Here is a 22,837-nt window from a genome sequence, read left to right on the forward strand (position 1 = left end):
GCTTGCAAGTTCTAAAATACATTTGGATGATTTTGCATTTCTTCTCTCTAATCACAGAAGCAAAATATTTACCTCACTTTTTTTTTTTCTTTTCTTTTCTTTTTTTTTTTTTTTCTTTCTTGTAGAGTGACAGGATTCCCAGGACTGGAACTGTGTGACAGTACCAAATATGAAAAACAGACTGTCAAGTGACACGTCCTCGCTTTTGACCCAAGCAAAGAGGAAGTGGCAAGGTTTGCATGTATGTCCCAGACAAGAGGAGTGTTAGACTACATTTGAAGGTTTCTGTGAACATTAAATTACTGAAAGATAAATAATTCTATTGATAATTTATCAAAGGGGACCTGCAGGAATGGCAACTCAGACCTGAGCTGATAAAAAAGACAAGACTGGGGAGGAGATGACTGTTCTGTGCTTTGTGTATTACACTTCAGCATTAAAAGTTACATAAAGTGGCAATATTTTTTTCAGCAGAAAACCTCACCAGTTACATTATTTATTTTATCCAAATTCTATATCATGAGGAAAAGTTTATTTCAATGGTTTATATATGTATGAGTTATGAAAAGTTCTATGTAAAGGGGGTAGAAACGTGTTTGAAATTGAACTATGGATATGATTCAATGGTTAACTTATTTCCTAAATGAATGAGAAAGGAAACAGGTTGCTGCAAGCTTCTGCTCTCACTTCCTTATGAGAAAAGACAGAGACACTATCCCAGAAAGAGCGGGGCTGTTGTGCACTCTCGTCTCAGGCAATCATGGGTAACTGGGTGGAGAATGAAGGACTGTCCATCTTTGTTGTTGTAAGTACAATTTTTATTGTGATTTCTATCCATTAGAAAGTTCTACAGAAAGTTTTAATAAGCAGATCTCACTGTGTCAGTGAATGATTTATCTGATTATTCTGAAACTAGGGCAGCAAGTGCAGTGACACACTTCAAGAACACGATGTTTTAGGAGCCCTGGCTGGTGTCTTGATTGCTATCAGCTTTATTGTCAATTTAGAAATGATCTTATGTTAACTGTCATTTTATTTGTTAGAAATAGATGTAAGTATTTCTTTTATTTGGATGCAACAGTGACTTAAGGGAAAAGAATAACATTACATATCACTGTTAACCATGTGCACTTCAAAAATAGAAAGCAATCACAACAACAAACCTTTCTTGCACTTTAGTAAACAAAAGTAGATGTAACTGAAAGCACTGTGGATGTGTCTTGAGGATAGAAAATTAATATTAGAGTCAGATTCCAGAATTTAGAGTAGAGATTCATGAATGCTTTGTTAGTACAACTAGCATTTGAACTGAGTTTGTATATAGCTTGCATGGAGTAGCTGTGAAAGTAGGTTAAATTCATTCCAAGCAAGATTTAAAAGTACCAGAAATCTCATTCCCATTTAAAAGAGCCAAAGAGTAAGGCAAGGCAGTTCTCCTTGGAGAAAACGTAGGCACGATAAAGTATTTCAGCATTCACTTTTTTCCACATAATTGTGATACAAGAGCTATGCATATACAACATTTAATATGTGTAGATATGATATGATATGATATGATATGATATGATATGATATGATATGATATGATACGATACGATAATATTATTTTACATAATATATACAATAAAAATGTAATGCCATTTATGGGATTTCTGCCAAGGGGGGTTAGTATATGTAAATAGTGAAAGTAATGCAAAAAAGCCATAGACAATCTATATTTGTGGTGACTGAAATGTGAATGTCTTTGTTCAAAAAATGTATTGCTGCTGCTGTGAACATTTGATACTTACGTACAACATTGTAGATGCTTATCTCTAGTTTAGGAATAAAGCATTAGCACTTCAGTACTTTGAAAAGGAGTAACTACGTTTGCTGTCACCCGCAGTGACTTGAGGAAGTTGAAACTACCAAGAGGTGAATTCGGGCATATTTTTTGCACCAGAACTGAAATATTAACAGAATTAAGTAAGAGGCCATTAGGTTGTTCAAGTAGGATTTTTATTTTTTTTTTTAATTTCCTTTTTTAGTCTCAGGGGTATACAAGGTTATCTAGTAGGGAAACAAACTAAAGGAGTCACCAATAAAGAAAGCAACTAAGTGAACAGACAGTTCACTTTCCTTACCAAAGTATTCTGCATTGTTCACTACGGCTTTATTATACACTGACTAGCTACAGGGATGTCCAGTGCTTGATAGGAACGGGACAGCCACAGTCTATATTGATTTCCCTCTATAAAACAGACACATAGCATCCTTAACCCCAGCATGCTCAATCTTCACCGGCCCTAGCTGAAAAGCATGGATGTCCCCTAACTCGACCACTCAGCACAAGTTGCCAGAGTGTTACTGTATTTTTCAGAGGGTCCATGTTCTGTATGGGTCAACACCAAGGACTGTGAGAATCTATCAAGGATCACATCAAACATCTTGGCCTCCTGGGCATGCTGTCAGGCTACTGTACATGGGACTGGCATACTGTCACTTTAAATGTGTATTCAAGAGCATTTAATCCTGAGATTAGATTAATTCTATAATGAGGATTTGGGGATTTCCCATATCCTGCCTTATGCTGATGGAAAACCCTTCACTTTCCTGGACTTGTGCAGCATGGGAAGGACATTTTCAGGCAAACTGCCATTTGAAACTTTTCATGATGTTTGGAGATTTATCTAGACTCACAGACTTAGCTAGACACCTGTAACATGACAGTCCTTACATAACTGTAAGTCTTTTAGACTATGCAAAAGTTTCAGCTACCAATATCTTGTGGTTTGGTTTATTGCCACTCCTATGCTCCTTAAAGCCCATTTCCACCTGCAGCACACCTAACTCTGCAAATAGAAGCACAATGAACTAATTGAAGATTTTTTGAACTGTGTAAATTCAGCTATGTGATCTGTAACAACAAACTGTAAAGTTTCCTCTTTGTTTCTCTTTCAGCTTGTGTGGCTGGGGTTAAATGTCTTCCTCTTTTGGTGGTTCTATCTTGCATATGACGTCCCAGAAAAATTCTTCTACACCAGAGAACTCCTTGGTGTAAGTACAAAACATACATTATCTTGTCATAGACTGAGCATAGACATAGCACTTTTCCCTATTTTTTTTTGTGACTGAAACAGGATCAAGTTGCTGGAGCAGTAGGTTCATGTAGGAGTTAAATTCACACATAAACAGATAACTTAATGCAGACAGACATCCAGTGCTTCTGAATAGAAAGCTGGTATGTAAAATAGAGACATCTCATTCTAAAGGTGTTTCCAGGTAACTAGTATTCTCCTGATAATTAAACTAAGTGTGTTGTTGCCACTTTATTTAGCAGAAGGTGAATAAAATATTGCCATTGGAACTATTGTGCAACCATTTTCCCTTTTTCATAGCCTGAATATTTTACATAGTTATCAGCTCTGAAAAGCAATCATAATTCATCAAGTGTGTGAATAGTATTCAAGCAGACACGTGATTCTGGACCCTGGGCTATTCAATGTAACCTAACTAGTTGATGCAACATTAGGTGTCTTACTGTGAAGGTGTTTCCAAAGCTACAAAGGATCATGGTAAATAGAGAAGATTCATTTGTTCATATAGTTTAAAAGCCTGATCACAGACTCAAAAATCACTCTCATCTTCAAATTACAGTACACATCCTTTTGTAGAAGCTCTGCAAATCAATGGTTTAATTCAACCAAGCAGGAAATCCTGCTCATGCAGGATTTCAGATCATGCAGGGTTCAGATCTATGGATCAAATTCTGCCTTTTGTTATCAGGGCACAGATCTGTATGTGGATAACTCTCAGTGTAATCCCAAGTCACTCTTACTGTGATCTGAAACTTGAAAGGGTCCCAGTCAATGCAAGGAGAGCACACACTATCTTTCTCTTCCCTTCAGTGTTTTTGTATTAATATGGTCACTAACCCCTCCTTCCAAACTGTCTTAGTCAAAATTTGAAATTATTGAGGATGTGAAGATCAACATCTAGGGAACACATGCCTAAAAGACGGGGCAATGAATTTTCCTAGACTCTCTTTACTGACAACAAAAGTGCACACACAAGGGACAGGTTGGAGCAGGAGCCTTAGACACTAACCTTCTGAAGATAACATGAGCTTTATGAGCAAGACAAAGCTTCTGTGATATCAATGTTAATTACAAGAAAGACTAGTCCTGATCCAGTCTTATTGTCTTTTGGAACACTCAACCACTTCCCTTTTTAGCTGTCCTTCTCTCTGTCCTAACCCTCAGCCAACTGAAACCACAGCAGGGCCTCTTTCTTTATAACGCTGGGACAGAAAACTCTCCTGATGGCTTAGACTTGCATCTGTGCTTGGCCATGAACTGTCAGATCTGAGAGGGAGCTTTTCATACAACCATAGTATTTCAAAACTGGGCATGGAAAGTGTCTGTCTGGAGGAAGGTTTTCTTTCTGCATATGTGCCCCTAACTAGGCCAGAGCATGGCTACTCTGAAATGCAAGCATTGTTAATTAACTCTAGATCTCACACTCATTAATACTTGTGATATAATACATAAATGAAATCTTTGCTTATGTGTCTCCTGGATAATGTCCTAGGTAATTCATTTAATAATAGCATCTCTCCAATTACAGCATGCCTTGGCTCTGGCAAGGGCTCCTGCAGCTTGTCTGAATTTCAACTGCATGCTGATTCTGCTGCCAGTATGTCGAAACTTGCTCTCCTTCCTCAGAGGATCAAGTGCGGTAAGATGAAGAAAGAATTTCAAAATTTATGAAAGATAATAACCCAAGTAGCCTTGCAAATACACCCAAGTGACTGTCCAAGTTCCCCAAATACACTGTTATTTGGGGATGTCCTCTATGAAGAAGTAGAGAAGGCCAAAGTTTTGCTATGAGAAAGACTGAGGTCTTTATGCCAATGGTATGCCTAGAGTTCTGTTGAGATACTTAGCCTTGACTTAGACTTCTTCCCTTTATCCTTGCCTTCTGGGCTTCATGCTGCCTTGGATGCAAGGGCCCTGTTCTGTCTGCCAGACACCACTGGTGATGCTTACACATATTTGCCTCATTTGTCAATGATACAATACCCATTTATAGTAGGAGAAATTAATCCATGTCTTCTGTCTGTGCATGTTCAGTTCTTACAGCAAACGTATCCTTTCACAGACTTAGAATGGGACTTTTCAAGTGGTTCATAAATTACATTCTTTCTTTTCTGCATTGCATTTCTATCTCAGGATGAAATAGTTCACCAGCCTTTTGACCATTTCTAGCTCCCAAATACACACGTTATGCACAGCAGCAAGGAACCACCACTAAGAAAAAGGACAACCAATTCTAGGTGATATCTGGAGTGGCTTCCTATGATAGCACTGACTGTATCACATTACTGAAATCTAGATCTCTATTACAGCAGAAATAATGCAGACAGAAAGATAAAATGATTTTATTCAGGCATACTATAAAAAGCTCCCATTCCACAGCTATGATGATTAGGCCTCCAAAAGCATCTATAAGTTGCAAACCTTATTAATACAAAATGGATGACCCTTGTCAGCTGAGGGAACACATAAGAAAATAATCAGAGACAACCCACACTGTACACTCATCCAGTACATACAGTTTGACAATCAGTGTGGATGAAAAAGTGAACTGTTTCTGCCACATTAAGCTCCGAAATTGTATTTCCAATGCTGTCCAAAGTTGGGTTGTAAACAGGTTGGGAAGAAGTCTTCTGAGCTCAAAGCAATGAAAGAGCTGAAGACATTTTCAGAAACATTACTGGAATGCTAAAAACTGATTCCAAGGGTTGAGAATTGTATTGCAACTGAGTCTTAAAGCTTCTTGTCCTGAATTGCTCATCTCTTACCCAGTTTGCAAGTCTGAACCATGTAGAGATCTGCAGCTTCATTTCTGCTGCCTGCTTGCAGGTGACAGCACCAGGCTGTGTGAGGAAGCTCAGGACTCTGAGGATGAATAAGGACATGAGGGAGGGACATAAAATAGGATTTTAAAACTGTTTGGAGTTTCTTTCACTTCTGTTGCTTGATGCAATAAATCTCAATAGCTTTTTTTTATATATTTGTTTATTTATATATTACATATACAATGTATTTATAGACATAAATCATTTTATACAATATATCTATAGCAATGTAGCAATGTGTTGTATTACCTCAGGAAGGAAGGAATTGTATACCTTAAGCAAAACATGCACAGCTTCGTGTCCCACTGGTAGGGACAGGACTGTGGTAGCCATGGTGCAGTGGTGCAGCTGTTTGTGCTTGTTCTACTCTTTTGTCTAATTAGCTATGCTCTGGAAGTAAAACCTGTGAGGATCTCTTAAGAAAATCAGGATTTTTAAATGTCATGTTACTTACTGAAGGGGCAGTGGCCTTTCCAGTAGCAATGCCACTGGGGTTAGGCAGAGGGTGAATTGCTCAATAGGAATGTGATGGAAACTCCTGCCCTTTACATACTGCCACCCAGAAATGATACACCACAAAGTTGTTTATTATTAATTGAAAGAACGGCTGTGTTGTCTTTGCATGCCCTTTGTTGCTGTATTCATTGCTTTTGTTAATGAGCCTCACTACTGAACTTAACTACAGCATTTTGCCATTGCTTGGTCTTAAACTCTTAAACAGCAAGACCTAGTGTTCCTACCTGCTTTTTGCAAGGTAGAAAAGCAGGATGGGCACTTCCATGCTGTACTACTCTTTATTCTACAAGCTTTTTAATTATATCTCAAGACACATGATGCAGAGAAGGTGAAATTTATTCTGGCTGTTGTTATAGTCTGCTGAAGTCATTGCAGTAGTGTTAAAGTTTGCCTTTTAATCAAAGTCATAGCTGGAGAACAAAACAAAATGAAACAAAACAAAACAATGATCTGGAATGATCAGATCCACCCTGTTACCTGGGAAGATACTTTACCTGTCTGTCTACAAAGTTAATGTCCAGCAAGCACTTGGAAGAAAATTTTGATCTCTCTTAATTTCTTGTGTGAAACATTTATATGGTTCCAAGGCATATAATGTTTTAGCTTGCTTAGTGTTTTGTTACTTTTGGCAGTTAGCAAAAGCAATATAAGGACACAACACAGGATATTTATGCTTTCTACTGCGTGGAGGCAACAAATGCTAGGTTTACAAGAACTTCAATTTATAAGAGAACAGCCACAGACTACAGCACAATGTAGATAGGGTCTCTTAGGCACCTGTCATAATCGTTAATGAAAATACCATTCTGTTTTTCTTAAGAACCAAGTTCTTCAGCTTGTATTAGCGGAGAGGTTTTTTTTATTCCTGTTTCTCTTTGGATAACATTAGTGACAATTTGCAAATGAATGTCTGGCAAGTACACCCAGTGTTATGGGTAAGGAATCACTCAGGAACATAAGTGACTGCTGCGTTTGGAGTGGAAGTTCTCTGAGATGACAGTTATGGCTTTGCAGTCCATTTCTACAGTGTGAACCACAACAGGATTCTGATGCTAGCTGGAAACCTGAATCCCTACCAAAACAGTCACCTTGTCCTGGCATGGCAGAGTGTGATGATTCCCTCTATTTATAACATCATTTAAATTTAACACAGATAAGACATATATTCTTGCCATACTGCATGTTATTTTTTTCTCATTATCATATACTTTGTTTCAATGGGACATATTAAAATATAATATTATTATTATTAGGGATATGGGATATATAATATTATGATTAGGGATATGGGATATGATTAGGGATATCCTTAGGGATATGGTTTAGTGGGGACTGCTAGCGTTAGGTCAGAGGTTGGACTCGATGATCTTGAGGTCTCTTCCAACCTAGAAATTCTGTGAACTCTGTGAACTCTGTGATTATATTCTAAGTATGGAGTGATATATTTTTGTTTATATTTAGGAATTCTGAATTCCTAAATATTCTTTACCACCAATGTGACCAATTGTTATGCTTAGGGCATCCATTTTTTGTTCGCGTTTTTGTTTTCCCTGCATTTAAATAAATATACAAAGGCATCACAAGTAGTCTGCAAATACTTTTTTTCTTCAACCCCAAAGTGCTGCTCTACCCGTGTCAGACGACAGCTGGACAGGAACCTCACTTTTCACAAAATGGTGGCATGGATGATCGCCCTTCATACTGGTTGGTACTCAAATGTTTCTTTGTTTATTCCTTTCTTTTTCATTTTAGGCAAAATTCAGGTGGGATTCAAGTTCTTATGGATATGGGCAGAGAGCTGATTTCATTAACCTGAAGGAGTCAGCATGTATCAAAGCTTAGAACAGTTTTCAGTCATTGATCTGCAACTGTCAGAGAGCAAAAGATAAGTAAGAAATGATACCTTTCTGTTGCACTGTTAGCAGAATTCATGACACTGATTAATAAAGAGTATTTAGCAAAGCCTTGAGAACCTGGTACTTTAGCTATTTTTTTGTTTAGGCTTATAAATTGGCTGGCACATCTGAAAAAATAATAGAAATAATTAAAGAAAGTGTTGTAAAAACTAGGGCAGGCCATTGAATTATTTTCATGTTTTATCTGTTATCAGGTAAACTAAAGGTTTTCTTTTTTTTTTTTTTTTTTTTTTTTTCCCCAACAAATTTGCCACTTCTCAATTCATGTATCTAACAAATCATGTATCTTAGAACAGTAGTAACATCAGTAGATTACTTGAGCTCATCAGTTCACAGGAAAGGAACGGGGCAATTCAGTTTATGTAAGGCCACTCAGGCCCTGATTTGCATGTGAGTAAATATCCAGTGATATAAAAGTGGCAAATATTAGAGAAGTGTTGTATAGCTTACCCCTGCAATAACACACTGTGAAAATAGTGTGAAATACTTCAGGTGTACTAGTTTACGGACAAGTCCAGCCCAGCAAAAACTTTCTAATGACTGTTAGCCAAACAAAGCAAATAAGCTTTGTTAGGGTGAAGAAGCCCTAAAAAATCTGACACCAAAGAGATCCAGATTCACTGCTTCACTCTTCTCCATAGTTCCTGTATGATCCTGACAGATAACTTAAGCCATCCCAAGTATAAAGTCGCTCTTCAACTTGAATTGCTGAAAGCCTCTGTTGAACAAAGATGTTCTAGATTTTTTTTCCCTTTACCTCTTTCCTTCCTTCTCCACAGTAAAAGGTGTAAACTTCAGATGTTGAAGCTTTAGCAATAACACACGTCAGTGATCTGAAATTGTAATGAAGGGGGTGAGAGTGGCAAAGGTTCTAAGCTGCTGTTGAGAAACATTACAGTGTTCATCCAAATGTTACCCCAAAACACTGAGTACTTAACCTGTGCTTAACCCTAATTAATTGTTTCTGTCATTCCTAGCAATTCACACCATTGCACACTTATTCAATGTGGAGTGGAGTGTGCAAGCACGTGTTGAGGACAAAAACACTCTCGCATCTGTGCTCTCGAAACTTGGTGATAAGCCAGAAGAAAGCTATGTCAATTTTTTTAGGCAAACTATTCCGGTAAGTGACATCAGGCTGTGAAGAATCATTATTCCATTCATCTAGATAATCATGCAAGAATATCCCAGTAGATTTCCTATTTCTGGAGTGCACAATCTGCATTTGAACCATCTTGCAGGACAGTCTTTTGTAATTCATTCCCTTATGTTGGTCAGTAATAACATGGTTGACTTTTGGTAATACTTTATATCTTTTCACGTGAGGATTTCACATTAGCTTTAAACCGTGCCATAAAAACAAATGCCCCATAAAGAAATCTTCTCATTAGGCAGACAGAAATCAAAGCAAAACTTTTGACCTTGAGCTCCCTAAATTCTGGTTGAAAATAAACAAACAAACATACACACACCAAAAAAAAAATAAAAATAAATAAATAAAAAAATCTCCCCATTCCTCAGAAGCACCAAGAGTCTGACATAAGTTTTGAGAACCACAGCTGCACAACACGACTGAAAATGAGAGCTTTAATTTAGCTTCCTATATATGGATGTAGGACCTCAGCTCTAGAAACAGAGTTGCTCAAAAATCTTTCTTTTCCCCAAGCCCCTAGTGCTGAGCAGTGGCAGAGTAAGAAACAGTCCTTGGTGTGCTAATAGGTAGAAAATCCTTTATCTCAATTTCCACTTACTTTAGTAAGAGTACATTTGCAGTAAAACAAAAATGGAGTGGGTTTTCAAAACATTGTTGGCAAATTCATAGAAAGTGACTTAAAGATTTGCAACAAGATAAAGAAATTGGCCAGGGAGACAGACTGGTGGTTCAGCTGGCTCAGCTTTGATGCAGCCTCTTCCTTAGACCAATGTGTTCAATTATTTTACAGAATCCCGTGGGGGGCTTATATGTGGCTTTCACATACTTGGCTGGTCTCACTGGTGTTATCATCACTTTGGCCCTCATACTAATCATCACGTCATCCACCAAAACCATCAGAAGGTCATATTTTGAAGTATTTTGGTACACACATCATCTCTTTGTCATCTTCTTTATTGGCCTTGTCATCCATGGTGCTGGGTGAGTATTCGCATTTATTGCACAATACATGATAACTTCTATGTTTTAGCTTAAAGCTCTCTACCCACAGATATATATAGAGACTTAAGTCACTAAACAGCAGTTACTTTTATGGTAATGATACACCAATATGGATTCTGAGGCCAATAGGCCCTCAGATACAAGCAACAAGTTATTCACATGCATGAGGCTTATGAAAGTCAAGCCTATCAGTTCACTGATAACCAACTCTTTCTGATACTTAAACTGGAAAGCTCTTTCCCAGGGTTCTGGTTTCTAATTTGTATTTTATCTTTGTGTCCTAAAAGGAATAGTAATAACATAAGGCCTAGGATTTTGTGGAATAAATGATAACTATAACAACATGCATTTATCTTTCAGACTTGGATGAGTTTTGGGGCTTTTAGTATCAACAGCATTTCATAATAGATTTTTAGCTGTTGCAGCTCAAATACAGGTAGCTGTACGTTTTTGTAACTTTAAAATGCCAAACATTTTCTTTTCCAACAGTTAGTTCATTCCATACCTTCTGAATTATCTGAATAGCCTATTGAAACAATTTTAGGACAATGCACAAGCAATTTAACTGCTTAAAAAATGAACTTTAGTTTCATTTTTTAAAACTACAGAACTGATGCATAAAGAGAAAAAAAAAAAAGCTAAATCTTCCAAGCCACATTTCATAGTTCATAATTATGCTATTTTATCCATTTTATCCATTTACAATGAAATTCTAGGTGTTATTACCTTAAAAATAGCTAAGGATTCAGAGCACTAGAAAGTGTCCTTTAAAAATGCCCAACAAAAATGACTATTCAACAACACTTCCTCTTAGTCAAATAGTGCTAGAAAAAAAAAAAAAAAAAGATGACAGAAATGAGATTACAACAGGAACAGCAAAAATAGAAGGCAGAGGAGGATCACCAGCAACGATAGTCCATTTAAACTTCCAAAACAAGAAGAATGTTTGAGTAAAACATTGAAGGAAAAGAACAAATGGGTCATGTTTCCTTCAGCAAACACATTATAATTACCGACAAAATGTCCAGACTTGTCAACAGCTACTGCACAATGCTGTCAGAAAGCAAGCATTGCTCTTTCTAGCAATCAGTGAGTAGCATATATTTCATAGAAGCTGACTTTTTGGTTACTTGGATGTGGACTATATCTTCATCATTTTAATAACATAGTACTGAAAAGACAGAGTTTGGGCAGCAGTAGAGGTCGACGTGGTTGTCAGAGAGATTCAGCTAGACTTTGGGAGGAGATAAACACAGGAATATTATTATCTGTAGATGGAAGGATGATTTCTGGCAGTGAACTCAGAGGGGCCGTTACTCGTATGCAGGATAGGTGTTAGATCACTTTCAGGCAAAGATAGCTCCATCGTATTTTGCCTTAAAAGCAAAAGACATTTCAAGTTTAGAGAAAATGATACTATACTGAAAAAATATTAGATGGTCTTTTTATGCTCAGGGAAGGAATCTTAGATGTGTAAAGATAGATGTTATAAAATAAGTATGATCTGACACTCGCAAAGTTGTATGTTTGAAAGAGGCATAGATGTCATCGTATCTCAAAAGAAAAGGCTGTGTCATACATAGGTATATGTGCATACGTATAGACATGTATATACAGAAAACTGAAGCAAATATAGTTAATGGAATGAAGGGGGCAAATTCTTGTCTGTTACAAGCTGTTAAAGCATTTTTCCATCACCAGTATTCTGTGCATGAGTTATGTCACAGACAAAAGTCCAAATCTTCCTGTTGTAGTAAATGTAAAGAGGAAAGAGTACAGAGATCCAGATCACCCTGCCTTGGAAGTTAAAGTAAAACTTGTAGCAGAAAAAGAAGTAATGATAAGGCTATATTATTGAAAGCTTAATTTCAGTACTGGAAGAGCATCTACACTGCACAGTAAGTGAAAATAATTGTTTCCCTTTTCTTGTACAAGCTCCCAGCATTGTCAAACTCTGAGTGGATTATAAGGCAGGGCAAAAGCCACCAGGCCCACTCTTTCCCTTAAGTGATGGGGGTGAGGGTTGTCAGAAAACAGGTGGAAAATGGGCTCCTCCTGTTCCTGTAAATCACCCCAGAGGGTGGCTCCGCTGAAGCCGTTGTCACTAGTGGGGAAGTGAGTTGCAACTGGTGATCCTGCAAACTGCAACTCGTGATGCTCCTAGGACAGTGTCATTCTTTCCCTTTATTTTTCAGGCAGGATGACAATGAAACCCTTAATGAGGAAGCGATTCGCTAGTAGTATTTATCAGCGTTGAAATCTTTTAACTTTCAAGATAGTGCACAGGCACTGCAATAATCCTCTGATACATTTGTCACTTAAAGACAGATACGCATTTAACTTAGATACCAAATTTCATTGAAACATCAGAAACACAGTTCAGTTCAAGGAAACCAATCTTGAAACACAGAAAGAGAAGTCATGGAAAGAAAATATCAACAGGATCATATTGGCATGAAGCCAATCAGAATCAGACCATTTCCAGGGAAAGTCATCAGATCTAAATCTTCATTTCTTTGCTATCACCATCATCCTACTAATTACTGTCATTCTGGGGACTCTCACGTGCCCCAGAGGCTGGTAGAACTCCATACAGAGGCAGGAAATGTCGAACAAGTTCTGAGTATGTTTTTCGTCCTCAAGACTGAAATTTTCTTCCAGCACCAGCTCTGCTACTAGAAAGCTAGAACTGGAGAAATCAGGCTTCTCTATAATAAAACAAACAACCAATACAAACCAAGCCAAAACACAAGCTGAAATATAGAGTCAGGATCATCAACTGACATCAGCTGGTTTGGCTGGCAGGCTGGCGTAGCTCCACTGAGCCAGAGGAACCTGTGCCCATTCACACCAACTGAACATCTACTGTGCAGCTTTAAAGAGAGAGAAAGTATCAAAGGAGGTACTTTGGAATGGGTTCTCTATGATTTCTAAGCTAAATAACAGTAATAATTTCTGCACTGATCACTAGGAAACTGATTATTTCACTAGGAAACTGATTATTGAGCCCACTCCCTGTTTGGTTTTTCTTATTGAAGGAAAAAGTAGGATTGCTTTGAAAAGAATGAAGTTTTCCTATTGTGACCACGTACTGGAAATGATAATGAACATACCCCTTAGTTCCTCGTCTGATCTTGTTGTTGGTATTTTCCCCTACAAACTTTCCTCCTCGTTATTATCATTTTAATAGGAATTTTGTGGGTTGGTCAGAGAAATAGAACTGAATCAAAAGGAACACCAACACTGCAGAAGTCCATAACTTCATGGAAATAGATTAGTACATAAACAGAATAATAATAAGTGACAGTTCATGACAATAAGTTCATTTACATTTCATTCCCTTAATGTTTTGCAATTTTTTTTCAGGCGTATTGTACGTGGACAGACTGATGCAAGTCTGGCTGAACATAAACCAGAGATTTGCTATAAGAACTTCAGTAAGTGGGGGACAAAAGGAGCTTGCCCAATCCCCCAGTTTTCAGGGAATCCTCCTATGGTAAGAACAATTGTTCCGAGTGTAGAGTCAATCAAAAATGTTTAGAGTTCACTTTTTGTTAAATAATGTATACAGTCACTGCAGAAAGCAGCTTACTTTACGTAAAGCAATACGTGTTTACGAAATGTATTTTGCAGCTTGTTGCAGTTCCTAAAAAGTGCTATAATCCACATAATAGTTTCATATTATTAATGGATCGATAATCATTAACAGAAAATGATTGTCTTCAGACATCAAGAGCTGAAACTTCAGCTCTTACTGACTAACCAGGCTGGCTTTCATGTATGTTTCAGACAGAGCTGTTAACAGAAAACTTCCCTGCAGTAATACAGACCTGAGTCAGTAACACATTGAGAGTTGTATTCCTCATTACACCTACCTACCTTAGTTTTAAGGTATAGACAAAATCACCCATAGGAAAGTGCATTGCTGTAACTATTGTATCCATTAAAAATCCAACTGCAATTCTCAACAAAGAAATAAATTCTTTCTCTGAGCAGAAGCTATTTTGAAGGTGTCATATATTTTAAGGCTTCCCTTCTCTGGTTGATAAGTAACTTAAATTAACTCCTGTTAATAGCACTTCCAGAACTCAGTGTAATGTCAATTGCCATCTTCATGATCTGACTTCTCATTTTATTCTGTTAACAGACATGGAAGTGGGTAGTAGGTCCCATGTTTTTGTACCTCTGTGAGAGGTTGGTGCGGTTTTGGAGGTCACAGCAGAAGGTTGTTATCACAAAGGTATGTGTTGATGGTATGCTTAACACTGGGCAAAACGTTACCAATTTTTCCAGACGCTGCAGCGAAGCCAGCAGTCCCTACACATCAGACAATGTGGTCAATTAAAGTCCTCTCAGGTGTGTCCTGGCTGCTAACACACAAAAATAATACTAACCTCTAACATCCAAGGATAGTTGTCCCTAAGAAGGTCTTTCAAAGAGTGCAGGAAGAAGTTAGCTAAGGCACAGGACTGAGTCTTAGAGAATTAATTTTCTTCAGATCTAGCGAAACGCTCACCAATGTAAATACTCCACGGCATAAAGAGTAATTTAGGATAACAAATCTTTGTTTTCAAAACTACCTGGATATTTAGGAATTCTGATTTTTCAGCAGAACAAATGTCTTCTGAGTAGGAGAGCTAGGGGGTACCTATTTTGCACAGCCAAAGCTAACATTAAGCTTAGGTGGTAGGTCCCCATGGTGTGTTGCAGAGATGTTAATGCTGATTCTGAAGGTAAGATAGGCAAATTATCGTGGCATCAAACTCAGAAATACAAAAACTCCCCTGGCCTTTCCCAACATAATTTCTTCACGTGGCAGTGTGTTGCATCTCATGGACCTACCCTGTTCAAGTCATAGCAGGATCTGGGGGATCATAGTAGATGCCTCTGCTGTTCCTGGCACCATGCTGACATATTGGAAGGCACCTATACTCTAGCATGCTTTCTAGTAACTTTACCAAAATCTCTCTATTTCTGCATCATATGTCTGTTGTGCCTACTTGGTGCCTTGTTGGCAGGAAGCTTCTTCCACAATGCTGAGCGCTATTATTGATACCTACATTAATAAACAGAGACCTGATTCTCTTCTAAAAACTGAAAATAACATTGGCAAACAACTTTAGGATTAAAAAATTGCAGTGATTGAAATACTAGCCTTGCTTCTAGATATTCCTACTGTTAATTCTTGGCTAAATATAGGTACAATAGGCACAACTATAGTTCCCACCCAGGTATAACATGAAAACTTCAGTTTCCAGTGGTACTACCTGTCTAATTCCCTACCTGTATGATAGCTCTTTGTTGATACATGCATCCAGTTTCATTAACACTGTGCCACTGTGTAAGCTGCACGTAGAGTTAACAATGTGCATACACAAATCTGGTGATGTGTCACAAGATGTGCCAGTCTGACCTATCCCTTTTGGAGTGACTGCACGTACAGTGTGAAAAAGGTACCTCAGCCAACAACTCCGCATCTTCTGCAGTCTTTCACCCAGCTGTCAGGCATTGCTTCTCACTCCCAGTTTACTAGGAACAAAGTTTCACCTGCCTTCCTTGCCTTCATAGGAAAGGATGATGAAGGACCGATAAAACCAGTGATCAGGGAAGAAAGCCTTTTCCTTTTGTCTTTTTTTTTTCCCCTTGTCCCTCTGGCTGTAGGTGGTGATTCATCCTTTCAAGACGATTGAGCTCCAGATGATGAAGAAGGGTTTCAAGATGGAGGTCGGACAATATATTTTTGTCAAATGTCCAGCAGTGTCTAAACTGGAATGGCATCCATTCACTCTAACCTCTGCCCCAGAAGAGGATTACTTCAGTATTCATGTCCGTATTGTGGGGGACTGGACAGAGGGCTTGTTCAATGCCTGCGGATGTGACAAGCAAGAATTCCAGGAGGCCTGGAAGTTGCCCAAGTATGTACAGAGAGACTCCACCACAAAGCCAACCAAAATCTTAAACACTTTAAATTGTACTCAGCCAGTTTGGTGGCACCTGCGATGCAGTCATTAACTACTTCCATCACAGATTCTGACCTTGGACTGCTCCTTCCAGTTCCCTCCTATGATCAAATCCACCTTTTCTCTTACTTTCTAGCATTCAGCCCAAACATGCATTTTAACAGACAAATACTTTACCTTTCTACTGTTACTTTAAATGGTGCTAACAAATATTCACTACTGATTTATTAAGAGTACTTTTGATTTCAGGATAGCTGTGGACGGCCCCTTTGGAACCGCCAGTGAGGACGTGTTCAGTTATGAAACTGTTATGCTTGTTGGAGCTGGGATAGGGGTCACACCATTTGCATCCGTGCTCAAGTCTGTCTGGTACAAATACTGCCACGATGCAACGAACCTAAAACTTAAGAAGGTACGTGTCCTCTTTGTCACAGAAATTTCCCAGAACTCATGTAGTTGTTGGAGGGCTGACAGCCCAAATCGAAACAGGCCCAGAAAAGGGATCTGGCTCCAAACATGCATAAATCCTGAAAGAAGAGCCCAATTGTGTCACAAGAGGAGCAGACAGGGAAGCAAGAGGATGAAAAAAAAAAAAAAAAAAAAAAAAAAAAGGAGAAATACCCTAGGAGCAAAACCCTATAAGCAAATCCTGCCTGTGGTCCTGGGGATTTGGGGATTTCCACCTGTGGTGGAAGTGCCATTCAAGCCATGGTAGATACAAAAAGACATGCCATACTTCCCCAGCACATGCAAACATTGTGTGCCTTCCCTAACAACAAAGAGAGCAACTCTGTCAGTGGAAGCACCCTGCTGCCATCCTCTTCTTGCCTTCTGCCCCTGGAAAGTCCCTGTGCAGAGATGTGGGGCCACACTCCACAGTTATGGGCATATCCAGAGGACAGATCTGATTTCGTTACCTGCTTTAATTTAACTTCCCTGCCAGCAGACAGGGAGATAGAATATACCTCCAGGTCATTATTTTACATCCTAACAAGCTGTTTTACAACTGGGGAAACATCCTGAACTACAAACGTAACCCACTAGTGAAAGACAAATAGAAAGATGTTTCTTTGTTCTTGCAGTCACTCATTCTGCTTCACAACCCTCCCAGTGTCACAACTCCTGAATAGCTTCAGTACTGCCTACCCATTAGCTGAACTGGTCAGGACAATTTCTACAAGAAGTCTGAAATCCTCATTTAGTCAGCAGACAGAAACCCGGAAACCTAAAGGACTATGTCCCCTGACAGTTTACTCTTGTCTCTTCCAGATCTATTTTTACTGGCTTTGCAGGGACACTCATGCCTTTGAATGGTTTGCTGACCTCTTGCAGTCTCTGGAAACTCAAATGCAGGAGAGAAATAACGCAGAGTTTCTCAGCTATAACATCTACCTTACAGGCTGGGATGAATCTCAGGTAAAAACACTGCAGAAAATATCACTGCCTTATGTACTGATTACAGTTCTTGGACTAAAACAGTTCATTCCAAAAGAAATGTCATTTCAGTGTTCAACACTATGGCTTTAAGTCTTGAGATAACCCAGTCAGGGGAAAAGAGGGAGATGGACACTACCAGTCAGGACTATACCCATGTAACTTTCCTTCCTAAACACCATAAATTCTTCAGGAATGTTCTTGGTTTGCAAATAATTCAGTGCATATTGACATGATGCTGTCCTTTGTCTTTCATTTCCCACAGGCCACTCATTTTGTAGTGCATCATGAAGAAGAGAAGGATGTGATTACAGGCCTTAAGCAGAAAACCTTGTATGGAAGACCTAACTGGGAAAATGAGTTCAAAACCATTGCAAGGCAGCATCCAGGGTAAACCTGTACTGATAGTCCTCTGTCTGAACATCATAATAGCACAATCTTGTTCCTTTCACTGATAATGTTTGAGGACAGTATTTTAGAGTATTTTAACAACAATCTCCAAGTATCTTCTAATCTGGTTTCAGACATGGACATGACCTGGAGTCTTGACCAAATTGTTTTAACCTACAGCTTAAAAAAAAAAATAAAAAATCATCCATGCTTGGTGAGGTATGCAATTACTAGCAGATGTTTTAGAAAAAACATATCACAACTTCCTAGCTGAAGTAGATAGGAAAGTCATTTGACCTCTAAATACCTCAAATAGTAATGCTTTCTACCTATAAATAAGTAAATAAATAAATAAAACTAAATATTGATGGTCTTTGGCTGAGCACCCAAAATTTGTAGGAAAAAATAGAACAGTTCCTTTCAACAATTTGTCATGAACTCTGAGACTTTATTGATTCCACTGAGGTCCATTGAACTGTCTTCACTGACTTCTGCTGAGCTGAGATGTAGCCCACCATCTGCTTTAGAAGCAGTAGTAAATGCCTTACAAGTTTGAAGGGGTTATAAGTTTTAAAGGGGAGACATGCTGTTCTCCTTTAAGTTTTGTCACTGAGAAAAAAACAACTTGCAGCTACAGAACATAAGATTGATATGCACAAACAACATCCAGCTGCTCTATATTTAGTTCCTGACCATGTTTTCATTTTCTTCACAGTTCCAGAATAGGTGTTTTTCTGTGTGGACCTGAGGGCCTAGCTGACACGCTCAACAAGCAGAGCATCAGTAACTCGGAAGCTGACCCACGAGGAGTACACTTCATCTTTAACAAGGAAAATTTCTAACTCCCAAATATGTGGCAGTCATTCATTCAATACAAAGCCTAAAGACTGGATCTTTTCGTGGGAAGAGCAGCCCGGCTTCTAATCCCAGTTTCGCAAATGCATATCCCTTTGCTTCTTTGGAATTATTCTGGCGCTGCGGTAGAGTAGGAGTCACGTTTTACTTTAAGAAAGTTTGCACTGCCTGCCCACCCACCCCCCAACACGCTGGCAATTTAGCAAGAATTTATTCTTCATCTGTGTGAGGGGAATTCCCCTCAACTGTCTTTATCCTCCTGTTATTCATAATGACTGCTGAAGGTTCAAGGCAGACATACGCATTTGGGAACCAATTTACGCAGAGAAAGCTTAATGCTATTAAACTATAAGGCGTTCTGGCATAATGCTTGCTATTAAGAGACAGCTTATCCTGGCTACAGGGAGTCTCTGGAATGAGGAAGGACTTAGGGAAGGGTGCGTAGGAAAAACTGGACCTTAGAACAGGAAATCTGCTTTGCACACCAGCATCTCTCAGGCTTCCAGGTACAAGCCTAAATGCCTCGTCCAAGAGATAGCATGGGCAGCTGGAAAGCAGCCATTTCTCTTTAGGGAAGCAGAGAAGTGAAGAGGAATCACCTGGATGTCAGAGCACCACTGCCACCATCGCCCAGCTGCAGAGGGGACCATGAGGCTGGTGCCAAACCAAGTCCTACGCTCAGACTGTGAGCCATCGCTCAGCAGCTCCGAACTGTTTCAGTTTCACATCTCTAAATTTCTGACTTCAAGGCTGAAAGGACTCCTCACTGAGTGGTTTAATGGGTCTTTTGTGAAGCATTTTAAAATGCACACAGGCCTTTTGGCCCTATTGTTCAGCTGCTCCTCTTTGACTGTAGTGAGATAGGTTTGAGAAAGCAAATACCGTGGGGACAGTAGCTGGAAGAGACATGAATAAAGCTTGCATGTGTGCAGGAAACCCATACAAAGCACAGTGCTTCTGTATGTACAGTACAGGTAACAGGTTATTAAAAAAAAAAAAAAAAAAAGCTGCAGGAAAAGAAGAAAAAAAAAACAACACACCTTAAAACAGACATTTTATTTCAGCCCAGTTCAGCCCTGTCACCTGCTTACTGCCTTTAAAACTCCTCTGCCAAGCCCGATGGTAGCTCCTACACAACACTAGACCTTGCTGACAGGTTCCTGCAGTCGGCAGAAAAAAAGTGGTGACCTCCTTCTGTAACTTCACACAAGTTTGTGTAACCTTCTGGTTGTATGTAGTGTATTTTACACCCCAGCTTGCCAGACGGGATGCGTTCTCCATTTATACCATTTCTAAATGTTATCCAAGCACTTCATGCTACTTTAGAAGGACAGCTTACCATTTTTATTTATTAATATAAAACGTACCTATATGACACTGAATTGTATCACCATCTGAAGGGCAGAAATTGGTAAACACAACTAAAGATCAGCTCTTGGTGAGGATTTTTTCAATTATTTTCTTCAATTCTCAAAGGGGCCATATTTAAATCCACACAATAGTGTTTGAAGCATGCCTATTAAATCAGAACAGAGCTTAAGCAGAATTAAATAAACTTCTTCATTGGAATAAAAAGAATTGCTATGTAAATACAGGAAGGCTCTCATCCTCTGCAGAGAGCACTGAAATATTTGGCTTTGATTTTAATGGACATAGGATCGGATTTTCACACTGTCAGCTAGCAAACTGGAAGTTTGGGGTCTAATCGATACAGAAGGAAGAAGGGGTCTAATACAGCATATTTAAGACCCTAAGCATTTGAAGACTCTTGGAGGCGGGTGCATTTTACTTCACTTATTCATTTTCTAAACATTGTCATGTTTGTTCCTACAACTCCAGGGATCTTTCCTTTCACAGCCAGTTCTAATGACACTCCCTGACCTGCTGCACATTTATACCAGGGACTGTTGGCCAGAAAAAAGGAATTGTGTGCTTATCGATAAACCACTGTCTTCCTAAAACATGTAAAAGAGCAAGCAACAGCTTCTCAGTTTCTTTCAAAGGTTTGTTTTATTAAATACTGCTGAAATATGAGACGTGCATTAACAATCGTGGTCTGAATATGAAATATGAAGGGTGTTTTTTTTTTTAATCTAGGATACGTGAGTGAGACAGATAGCACTGAAACACAAACATATGAAAGAAACTAGATCAAGTCCTCCTTGCTCTTCAGCTAAGCATGGAGGGATGTCAGTGGTGTTGTTTTCAACGCTGCTGTCTTCTTGCTAATGGAGTGAAGCCCTCCTTCCAAATGCTTGCCTGGTCTACAGACATTCCCCACATAGGTGGCATTTCTGTGAGCTGCTTGAGACATGCCAGTCTTAGATGATCATGGCTGTGACAACACCACTGCTTCCAGGGCAGCAGGCTACAGGTGAGCCTATAGCACAGTCCTGTTTGGTGTCCCGATGACATTGCTTGGAAATAGATCGCTGCTACAGGCCGGGCCCCTTGCTGAAAATTTCCTCCTTCCGTGTGTTTGGGGATTTTCTGCCATGGGGGCGGTGGCAGGGGTAGCTCTCACAATCAACAGATTCTTTCTGCTGTCACGCTGCTGACTCCCAGGGGCCTGCCCTGGAAACAAAGGTTGGCTTCTCAGCGTTGCTCGGGGAGCTGCATATGGTATTCTGCACTGTGGGCAACGCTGCCTGCCACTCTGACCTTAATGTGAAGCACCAGTGAGGTTTTCTGGAAGGCAGGGACACATCAGGGTTGTGCCCGTGGACAGCTGAGGGGAGCAGTGCCAGGGAGGGTGGGGATGGCAGCCAGTGGGAGAAGGCAGGACTTGACAGAGCTCCGTGTTTCATTGACAAGGATCGATTCCCACCCCATAACTCTTCCCCCACCTTTACCAAGTTCCTGACTTGCTGGCTGCCAAAGTAAATGAGCAACTAGGGCTGCTGGGGCAGAGCTCTGCTGCTGCCCATGCTCACAGAGGTCTCAGGGCCCCCTCCAGAAACACCCTCCCTGCCAGTGGGGTCTGAACACCGCAAGTGGCTCTCCCTCTAAGGCCATCCTTTCACAGGAGCCTTCAGTCCTAGCGCGGCCTCTTCTGTAAAGCTGATTCTAGAAGAGGTAAGGTTCTTACACAATATTTTGTCTTCCACATGTAGTCGTCTGAATTAAGATGTTAATTAATTCATCAGTGTCCTTGGTTTCCAGGCCACTGGAGTTTGTCTCACGCTTAAAGACCCTGATCCTCAGGGGTGCTGGGCAGCTCCAGTTTCCATTGGTCCCATCCTAATTTTGGAAACTGGACGGTGGTTCTGGAGGGTGCAAGGCACCTGCTCATATACAGATAATACATTTGAGACCTCAGTGTGCTCTGGGATTCATCTCGCCCTCCTTCCTTCCCTGGTAAACACTTGCAAAATTGCAAACATGGAAAGGAAATCCAAGTTTTCATAAGTTTTAACCTATGATAAGAATGCTACTCTGCCTGTTCACCATCATGCATGTCCCGGGGGGAAACCACCCTGGTTGCAAAACAGGCCTTCCTCTTTTCAGCCTTGCAAGACTTTCTCTGCTGGGTGGGGACTTTCTGCACTTCAGTCCTCAAATGGTGGGTTAAACCAAATTAGAAACAGAAAAACAGCCAAAAAGCTGCCTGTCAAACACAAGACGCTTTTGAACAAGCAAGTGACTAATTTAGGGTCTCGTTATGGCACTTCGTCACCGAATCCTGCTCTAATTTGGGTATTCTTAATAAACT

The 22,837-nt window shown here is 39.6% G+C and overlaps 1 protein-coding gene across 1 annotated transcript; it reads left to right on the forward strand.

The window, feature by feature from the left end:
- The first annotated feature begins 673 nt into the window (after positions 1–673).
- On the forward strand, positions 674–21,167 carry CYBB (cytochrome b-245 beta chain). Its single transcript, XM_082775376.1, has 13 exons — positions 674–805; positions 2,941–3,036; positions 4,606–4,716; positions 8,035–8,119; positions 9,309–9,454; positions 10,275–10,465; positions 13,853–13,982; positions 14,634–14,726; positions 16,148–16,401; positions 16,696–16,858; positions 17,716–17,862; positions 18,146–18,270; positions 18,986–21,167. The coding sequence occupies exons 1-13, from the start codon at positions 761–763 to the stop codon at positions 19,110–19,112; spliced, it is 1,713 nt and encodes a 570-aa protein (XP_082631502.1). The 5' UTR covers positions 674–760; the 3' UTR covers positions 19,113–21,167.
- The last annotated feature ends 1,670 nt before the right edge of the window (positions 21,168–22,837 follow it).

This window comes from Aythya marila (assembly GCF_965140915.1).
Source record: "Aythya marila genome assembly, chromosome: 1".
NCBI classification, from domain to species: Eukaryota; Metazoa; Chordata; class Aves; order Anseriformes; family Anatidae; genus Aythya; species Aythya marila.

Bases quoted from the DNA above. Each gene is read 5' to 3' on its own strand.
- CYBB (XM_082775376.1), top strand. From the start codon at position 761: ATGGGTAACTGGGTGGAGAATGAAGGACTGTCCATCTTTGTTGTT. The intron at 806-2,940 runs GTAAGTACAATT...TTTCTCTTTCAG, and splicing joins GACTGTCCATCTTTGTTGTT to CTTGTGTGGCTGGGGTTAAA. The intron at 18,271-18,985 runs GTAAACCTGTAC...TTTTCTTCACAG, and splicing joins ATTGCAAGGCAGCATCCAGG to TTCCAGAATAGGTGTTTTTC.